Source organism: Otolemur garnettii, unplaced genomic scaffold, assembly GCF_000181295.1.
Source record: "Otolemur garnettii isolate 467f Iridium unplaced genomic scaffold, OtoGar3 scaffold00016, whole genome shotgun sequence".
NCBI classification, from domain to species: Eukaryota; Metazoa; Chordata; class Mammalia; order Primates; family Galagidae; genus Otolemur; species Otolemur garnettii.
This window is the reverse complement of record NW_003852411.1, coordinates 9111143-9120970: the sequence shown is the minus strand read 5'-3', so window position 1 is coordinate 9120970 and position 9828 is coordinate 9111143. Positions and strand designations below refer to the sequence as shown.

General features: G+C 45.0%; 1 protein-coding gene across 1 annotated transcript in view; it reads right to left on the bottom strand.

The window, feature by feature from the left end:
• Window positions 1–9828, bottom strand: part of FAM129A (family with sequence similarity 129 member A) — a 157021-nt gene that overhangs the window by 18263 nt on the left and 128930 nt on the right. The window contains exons 8-10 of the mRNA XM_023510807.1: window positions 7402–7506; window positions 6928–7090; window positions 1459–1646 (exon numbers count right to left, since the gene is read on the bottom strand). Coding sequence (XP_023366575.1) covers window positions 1459–1646; window positions 6928–7090; window positions 7402–7506 — 456 coding nt within the window. The remainder of the gene's footprint in view (window positions 1–1458; window positions 1647–6927; window positions 7091–7401; window positions 7507–9828) is intronic.

Below are 9828 nucleotides of genomic sequence, written 5' to 3'. Positions count from 1 at the left end.
AAAAAAAAAAAAATTTTTTTTTCTTAAACCAAGCAATGTAAAAACATAGCCAATAACTGTATGTGTTCTATTACTACACCAGCATGGGAAAGGGACAGAATGGCATATGCTAAGTTGTTAACACTAATTACCCGAAGGGAGGTGGGTGGCGTCCAGGAAGGAGGGGAAGTAAAGGCAAGTTAAAAAAAAAAAAAACAGTCTGTAATAAGAAACCTCAAAGCTGTTGTGAAATGGTCCTGTTTATGTACAACTTAATATGTGTACGTATACATAGAGAGATAAGAAAGAAAAAGAAGCGGAGGGATGTGGTTTTATCTGCTGACTGGCAGGGATGATCCTCAGACATCAAGTTTAAAACCAGGCTGCCCAGTTATGTCTTTGTTGGTGATTCTCAAACTTAAGGGCGTACCGGATCACATGAAGGTCTTATTAAAACAGACTTCTGGGCGCCAGCCCCACAGCTTTTGATTCAGCAGATCTGTGGTGGGGCCTGAGAACTGGCATTTTTAATACCAAGGTGACAATGATGATGGTCTGGGGACCACACTTTGAGAAACACTGGTCTATGTCCTGACTCTATATACTTTTTTTTCTATTTTTAGTGGAGACAGGGTCTCACTTTTGCTCAGGCTGGTCTTGAACGCCTGAGCTTATGCATTCCACCCATTTCAGCCTCCCAGAGTGCTAGGATTTTAGGCGTGAGCCTTTGTGCCCGGCCATTACTCTGTATTTTTGAAAACAAACAAACCAACAAAGTTCTCTACATGAGGATATATGCTTATATAGTTGCATGAATAAAGAAAAAGTATAGGGAAAAACCATACCAAGCTATTTATATTACTTAATTCAGGGAGGTGGGAATGGAGGTGGCCCAGAAGTTGGGGTAGACTAAAATTAGTAGGTATCACTGGTGGTGGTTAGTTTTACCTTCATATATATTTGAGTATATTGTTTCCCTTGTACAAACATATTATTATTTTTGTAATTTGAAAACCATCAATTAAGAAAATTTGGTGGGGCTCAGCACCCATAGCTCAGTGGTTAGGGCGTCAGCCACATACAGCGAAGCTGGCAGGTTCAAGCCTGCCCCGGGCTTGTTAAATGACAATGACAACTGCAACCCCAAAATAGCCAGGCATTGTGGTAGGGCATCAGCTACTCAAGGAGGCTGAGGCAAGAGAATCGCTTAAGCCCAAGAGTCAGAGGTTGCTGTGAGCTATGATGGCATAGCATTCTACCAAGGGCAACACAGTGAGACTCTGTCTCAAACAAAACGAAAAAGAAAATCAGGTGGATGGATAGATGAAATAGACGGATAAACGGGGTAGCTGGATGAGCAGAAGAAAGGCTAGATAAATAGAGGGACGAGGGGAGGGAGAAGGTGGAAAGGAAGGGATAAACGGCAGATGAGGCCCGATGGAAAAGGCAGCCCGGGCACTCCTCAGCCTCGTATCCTACCTCCTTTAGCTGGGCACTGTCTTTGCTGGTCTGGAAGCTCTGGCTGAGTTCATCCACTTCTTTTTCAAAGAGTGCACGTACTTCACTGAATCCAGAGCTTACGGGTCCCATGAGCTCCTCCAGAATGGACGCCAAAAACGGTTGCACGCTCTCCATACAGCTTTTCTCTGCTGGCTGGGCCACCACCGCTGAGGTAGGAAATAGCCAAAAAAATGTGACTTGGGGGCAAAATGGGATTTGGAGGCACTGGAGCCAGGCCAGGGCTGGCTGGTGTCCCCTGGAGCCATTTAACAGCCATGGCAAGCTCAAAGGGCAAGTCAGGCTAGCACAATCAGCCCTGTGCCGGCATTCACCAGAAAGGAAAACCACTGGGCTCTCAAAGCATTGGAGCAAACAGAATCTCTCCGTGGCCCAAGATTTCCTCGGCCCTGGGATAAAATGCATTTTCTGCTTGGTTGTTCTGAACTCGCAATGCCTAATACAAAGAAGAAAAGGCCATCTACCTATCTGCTATCAATCACTGTCATTAAATATGCACAGTAAGTCTTCTAAAAACGTAATTTATTAAGTTTAATTTCTTCCTCTAAGAGCTAATCAGTCAATATAATTCCATCCCCACTAAGAGATTTTTACAAACTCAAGTATACTCTTTTCTTGGGCAAATGGAACAAAATTCCTCTTAGCTTTCCCACCCAACTCCCATCCTCATTCCTGATGAAAACAAAACAAAACAAAAACAATATTTTTACTGATAAGGACAATGTGCCTAGTGACCAAAATGTAAAGAGTACAGAAAATCATCAATGGGGTGGGAAAATGTCACCATAATTCCATTCTCCAGAGGTGAACACTGCCCTCTGATTTAGGAGAGGAAGAGCAGAGCAAAGATCCTGACCCACTAAGTGCGTGTGGGACAGGAGAAACTGCATTTTTCCCAATGCAGAGGTCATTCTCATCAGCTGCTGTGTTTGGAAGCTGTGCTGTGCTGAGGGAAGCTGAGCTGGAAGAGGACTGAGCTGGCTCTGTGGACTGGCAGGCTCACTCGCAGATCCAGGGAGCTCCTGCAGTCCTGTCAGTGTCACAGAACTGAACAGGGAAGCAGAAGCTGGACTGGGGTCCGAGCCCTTCACTTTATAAATGGGGGCGGGGCGGGGGAGAAAGGCGGCCTGGAGGTGTCAGATGACTTGACCAAAGTCACATCCTAATCTGCAAAAGCAGGACCTCAAGTTTTTTTTCTTGGCTTGGCGCCTGTGGCTCAAGTGGCTAAGGCGCCAGCCACATACACCTAAGGTGGCGGGTTCGAATCCAGCCCGGACCTGCCAAACAACAATGACGGCTGCAACCAAAAAATAGCTGGGCATTGTGGCGGGTGCCTGTGGTCCCAGCTACTTGGGAGGCTGAGGCAGGAGACTTGCTTGAGCCCAGGAGTTGGAGGTTGCTATGAGCTGTGAAGCCATGGCACTCTACCCAGGGGGATAGCTTGAGGCTCTGTCTCAAAAAAGAAAAAAAAAGTTTTTTTTCTTTTTTGAGACAGAGCCCACTATATTGCCCTCAGTAGAGTGCCATGGCTTCACAGCTTACAGCAACCTCCAACTCTTGAGCTTAAGCGATTCTCATGCCTCAGCCTCCCAAGTAGCTGGGACTACAGGCATCTGCCACAACGCTTGGCTATTTTTTTGTTGTAGTTGTCATTGATTAGCAGGCCCCAGCTGGGCTTGAACCCGTCAGCCCCGATGTATGTGGTTGGTACTCTAACCACTGAACTACAGGTGCCCAGCCAAAGCAGGACTACAATTCAAGTGTGTTTCTTAAGTTCTCATTTGTAACTAATGTGCTCATGGGGTGACCAGTGGCCACATTTTCATTTCAACTGGCAGAAATGTTTCATTCAATATGATTGAATCTGAAGTGACCAATACTATGGATGTAACAAACAACTTATAAATATTTGGGACATAAAATACTAAACAGGTCATAGAATTATTAGGGGAAAAAAAGAACCTGTTTTCAATTGTATGACTCAAATATGAAACAATCTATGATTCTCCTAAAAATGGCTTGCTTGATACCAAAATGTAAAATTCTTTGCATGGAGAATAAGTTCATAATTAGTTAATTGACTTTAGGAGAGGAATTATTTCAGAAGCATCTAATTGAAATTTTAGAACAATGCTGAACATTGGTTATATATAGACTGGGCAAGGCAGGCCACCATGGTTCATGCCTGAAATCCTAGCACTCTGGGAGGGCAAGGCAGGTGGATTTTTTTTTTTTTTTTTTGAGACAGAGTCTCACTTCATCACCCTTGGTACTGTGCCATGGCATCACAGCTCGCAGCAACTGCAAACTCTTGGTCTCCAGCGATTCTGACAGGTGGATTGTTTGTGCTCAGGAGGTTAAGAACAGCTTGAGCAAGAGAGAGACTCTGTCTCTACTAAAAATAGGAAATTAACTAAGTGTTGTGGTGGACACCTGTAGTCCCAACTAGTCAGGAGGCTGAGGCAAGAGGATTGCTGAGGCAAGAGTTTGAGGTTGCTGTGAGCTATGATGACGCCATGGTACTCTCTACCCAGGGTGACAGTGTGATATCTCAAAAAAAAAGAAAAAAAGGAATGGGCAGCAGCTGGCTGATTTCACCTGTGGGGCGGAGCTGAGGTAGGCATGGGAGGGCCACGGGGAAGCTGGACCTCTCTGCCCTCTGTCTGAGCCTGTTTACCATAGTGTGCTCCAGCCCCACTTCATGTGGGGCTTCATGTTCCCTTTACCTGTGCCTTCATCTCTCCACCTCTATTTGTAAACATCGTACTCATATCTTAGGGCTTGGCTCAAATTTGACTCACTCAGGACAGCCTAATGCTCTGGACTCTCCCCCTACACCGCCCCCCGCCCCAGCTTCCTGAGCTGCGGTCTGCAGGGGTTCCCTTATGCGAAGAAGACATTTCATGCTCCATTCCTGTGCACTCTGCTGTTTTTCAAGCATGCTGAGATGCTGTTGTGATGAACACGGCACTGTGGCCCATAGATTCATACACCTTACTGAAGTGAAGGCAGCTGTTGGAAGCCCTTGAACAAAGTGATGACGCCTAAAATGCTAGGGCCAGACGGGCTGGGTGTGGGACCTGACTCTACCACACCCTGGCTCCAGAATCCCAGGCAAGTTACTGAGTCTCTGCCTCAGTTCTTTTACCGGTAAAATAGAGACCCTCTGAGCAATTACTTCTGGAGATTATGGTGAGGATTAAATGAGTTTATTATATTCAAAGTGCTTAGAACTCTGGAAGTGGCTCCCGGGAAGTAACCATTAGCTCTCACGTGCCTGCTGGCATGATCCTGGCTTCCAATCCCCCAACACGGAAACAGTGCTTTCATTATGAGGACGCCACTCCGTGTCTCTGAGGTCAAAATGCAAGCCATATCTAGGCTGGGAACCACTGGGCTCTTTACTCCTGCCTCTCTTAGGGCATTTATTGTGGTTTCCCTCCTGTCTCAGCATCTGGGACATGCTTTGTATCCTCTCCTTTTTATAAAACCGTGTCATCTGTTTTGAATTCTCCCAGCCTCGTACTCTGCAGAAGCAGTGCAAATACTTACTGAATGACAAGTAAGTGTGGAGCAGAACTAGAGCTCAGGTGCTTTGCTCCAGAAAGTCACGTGGGAGGAAATGGGGTGATCACCATTTAATACTCCACAGGTATTTTTGAAACCCAACAATCTGATTATCAACACAATCTGCTGTACGCTTTTTTGTTTCGAAGGTGATGAACCAGAGGCCTGATTAAAATGTGTTTCTGATATTTCATTTTAAAAGGACTTGATCATTACTTCCTTTCAAGGCTTCTTCTAGCAAAGAAGTAATATTCCAGGGTCAAATCTTTTTTCCATCGTAAGTGGCTATACCAGAGCCACAGTGATTTAGGCAAGAGAGAACAGTTTAGTTCAGACCATGAGATGGGTCAAGTTAGGCCCAGCTTAGCCCCAGATCACAGAAATTTTGGCCCAGGAGTTGGGCCTTGGCAGCTTTAAGTTGTACAGACTGATTCAACTCTAGATCAGTTGTGCTGATGGAGGAATAAAGGCGTGGATAGTAGCAAACGAAAAACACTCTGAAGGTAGTTTCTACCTGGCCTTGGAAAGCACCGCGTGCACAGACACACCACCCTTGTTGTGGTGAAGCCTCTTCTCACCTCCTCTCAGCAGGCCCTGTGCTGGGCTGCAGTGTGAATTATCTAAATTGCAAAGGACAATCCACCAAGCAGATAATCCCCTCTTAGACTCTAAGCCTCATGAGTTCAGGAAATGGATCTTCCTTTTTTGTTTTTTTGCTCTTTCCTTAATCAGGCCAAGAGGAGGTTTGACCCCCACAGTCCCTGGTATGTAGGGCCGGTGCTCTCACCACTGAGCCATGGTGCCCAGCTTGGATCTTCCTTGTTCCCCATGAAAGCTCCTCTTTTTGTGCTTGGAAAGGAAGCATCTAGTAGATGCTTTTTAATGAATGAATAGTGAGTGAGTGAATAATCTGAGAACTGCCCATCTAGGAAGACTGCTGATAAACAAACAGATGTGAGCCCGCACACTTGTCCTCTGAGTGGCATTGTTGAGTTGTGAGGGCCCCGGACAGAATAGAAAACCACAGAATTTTATCCTGCAGGATTCCATCTAAGGCCTGTTGTGTGGGAATAGACAAACTGCTTTTTCTGTCCATGGTCATATAGTAAATATTTGTGACTTTGCAATCTCTAAGGTCTCAGTTTCAACTACACAATTCTGTTGTAGCACAAAAGCTGCAGCAGGTAATACATAAATGCATGAGCACACCTGTGTTCCAATAGAACACTGTATATAGCAACAGGTGGTGGACCAGCTTTATCTTGGGGGCTGTTTGTGGGCCCCCCGATTTCAGAGGAGAGCATTGAGGCAAATGGAAGTTGAGTGGCCTCCTCAAGTACACACGACTGGCTAATGTTGGAGTTGAGGCTAAAAGTCCAGATTTAGTGACTCTACGCCAAAATGATATGCTTTCCTACCAAAGGAAAATCCATTTAACCATTGATTCAATGGCAGTGAGAGTCTGTCCTAGGCACAGTATTAGGCCCTGGGTAGACTTGAGTACACCAGGGCAACATAGGTTAGCTCTCTGAGCACCTACAGCCAAACCGAGGTGAGACAGCAGCCATCACAATTCAGCATAATGAACATCACAGTGTAGTGATGGGTGTGTGGACAGTCTCAGAATACATGGGCGCCATCACAGGCAAGAGGCAAAGTTCCCTCTGCCTTGTGTCCAAAAGCTCCCATGAGAAGGTCCAGGCCCTTGGCCGCTCCTCTGGCACGCTCCTGTTACAACTGTGATCACCTCCTTTCAATTTCCCCAGTTTAGTTCTCCTCTGAAACCATGTATTCTTGCTATATGGTGGATCCTTAAGTATACAGTTTATTGAGTTAGCAGGAGCATGGATTATCTCCACTGACCTTTGATCTTTCCAATTAAAAAGTTCTTGGAGTTCACAATCTGATCCATGTCTGAACGGATCGTTCCTTCCAGGCCCTTGGTCAGAGTTCTGCATTCCTCCTTCAAGGCACTTAATCCTTCCGAAACTTGATGCTGAACAAGGTTGTAAGCCTCCTCGAGGAGCTGCAACAGGGAAAAATAACACATAAATCGGGGCTCTGTCAAACACAAGTGCTGATGGAATCGAGCAGAGAGAGGGGCGTTCATCACAGACTACCCTAACATAAACACAACTGCACACACATCTTAATTTTTCTTTCAAAGTTTGAGTCTGTTTGAATTAGTCACCGTGTAAGTGAGACTGAGCAGGCTCGAAGTAGGTATTTCTCCACCAAGGGAAGGAATTATTAAAAACAACAACAGATGTTCTAAAACAAAAAGAGAAAGGCATGTTCATTTTGAGCAGCATCTTGTAGAGCAAAACTGTGGCTTACACTGAGCCAGGCCCTCTTTCTGTCGTTCTTCTTTCCCTTCATTTTCGGCAGCAGGTCTGTCTGAAGGGTTGGCAGGAGTTCCTCCATCACCAGGTTGCTCAACACCTGTGGAGCAGAAGAGCCATTGGTGATGGATAAATCTGAACATCAGGCCAATTAAAGAAATCACGATTGGCTGTTCCTGTCCTGGGCTGGAGGACCAGTGCAGGTTAATACATTTAACCCAATGAATTAACAAGCTGTGGTATATGTATACTGTGGAATACTCTTCAGCCACTAAAAAAAGATGAAGACTTTATATCTTTTATATTAACCTGGATGGAGGTGGAACACATTCTTCTTAGAAAAGCATCACAAGAAGCAAGAAGCAAGAATCCAACGTACTCAATTCTAACATGAAGGCAGTAGATGAGCTAATACAAGGCACAGGGTAAAGGAATGAGCAAGTGGGGAGAGGGGAGGTGGGAGGGGGACAGGAGGTCTCAGTGTACGACTCACCTCTTAGGGGCAGTACACAATTATAAGAGGGACTGCCATCTAACAAAATCAATCAGTGTATCTAATTCTTAGTACCCTCAATGAATCCCAAACAATTAAAAAAAAAGACTTTTAACCCAGTTCTGATGCCACAGAAATCGAAATCTCAACTAAGGCACTGTTAAACACTCTATAACATCCATGAGGGATGGTGATGTCTGCTGACATTCTCCCCCTGCTGCTTTCCCAGTGTAAAGAACAAATCCCTCAAGTTCACACTTCTCCTATTCAAGCTGGAAGAACCTATTGTGTATAAGATAACAGGGGAGATTTCAATCAGCAACATTGTGAAGGGAGTGTCAGGCTTAGTTTGGGGACCTTGAGTCCTTGTCTGTAGCCCCTGGGGCCATCATTCCTCCTTGAGCCCCCTCAAGATCTATCATGCTGTTTGTCCCTCCTATGCCCTGAACTTTCATTCATCCTTTAATGTTTAGAAAAAAGAGGAGGAGCAGTGTGAAGAAGAGCTGAGAACAATCCCCAGACTGGCCAGGTAGGGAAAGTGAAAGTGGTGGACACACCACGTGAAGTGGGTGCACTTTTGCTAACGGTGTGCTTCTGATGACTGTACAATTTAGAATACCATTTTTTAATTGAGTTTTATGAAAATGCAGAATTTTGACCAGGCACAGTGGCTCATGCCTGTAATCCTAGGACTCTGGGAGGCTGAAGCAGGTGGATTGTTTGAGCTCAGGAGGTCAAGGCCAGCCTGAGCAAGAGTGAGACTCTGTCTCTACTAAAAATAGAAAAACTAGCTGGGCCTTGTGGTGTGCACCGGTAGTTGCAGCTACTTGGGAGGCTGAGGCAAGAGGGTAACTTAAGCCTAGATGTCTGAAGTTGCTGGGAGCTGTGATGCCAGAGCAATCTACCCAGGGCAACAGAGTGAGATCCTTCAAAAAAAAAAAAAAATTGAAAAAAATTGCAGAATTTTGTTTTGGTATATATTATTAGAACCCAGAACATTTTTTTCTTTTCCTTTTTTTTTTTTTTTTTTTTTGAGGAAGGGACATATACCACTAACAGAATGCATCTGGAGCTGGACTGATATGAGAAACACCTTTCCCTTCTAGTTCTGAGAGGCTTCCTCTTGGTTCCCAGAGGAGGGATTCCCCAATGTTGACATATACAAACGCCTTGTGGTGTGGCAAAATGGAAACTTGTTTTTATGTCCTCTTCTCCCTCTCTGCCTTCAGCATAGATTTAAACTCCCTTAAACTTGGACACCTGTTGGGACCAGACCCCCCAAAATTGGTTAGGAGAGCGTCAGGCATTCTGGACGTTCCAGGAATGCCATAGAGATGGTGTCCCTGAAAAGAGCAGCAGTCTTTTTTTAAGGTTCTGGGACTTCAGACTGATACTTCTGCTATTTTCATTTCATTTCCTGAAAGTCAGAGTTGACTGATGACAAGTTGTCCAGTGACATGCTACAGGTGAAATGTCAGCCCTCACTGCAATCGAGAGTGGAGCTGAAGGAAGACTTCACTCTGTTTAATACGGGTTTCCAACAAGGGCAATCCACTGAAGAAGGAAGTTGGAAAGTCTGCTGTATACTATTGACAACTATCTGTCCATGTCCTGCCTAGAATACCATGACTGTAAAAAGCATCTTTGATAAAGCTGAATACAGGTTGAAAAAAGGAGCGAGTAACAAAAACTTTGGAACAATTGGATATTTGTGGGCTAAGCAAAATATTGGGGGGGGGGCCTGAAATTTACAAATTTTTTTAAAAATGTGTTCCTAAATCTCTCCTAAAATTTCAGTTAGATCAGTTAAAATGTTCCTCTGGAATCTGAGCAGCATTCTTTTTTTTTTTTTTCTGAGAGCCTCAAGCTATCCCCCTGGGTAGAGTGCTGTGACATCACAGCTCACAGCAACCTCCAACTCCTGGGCTC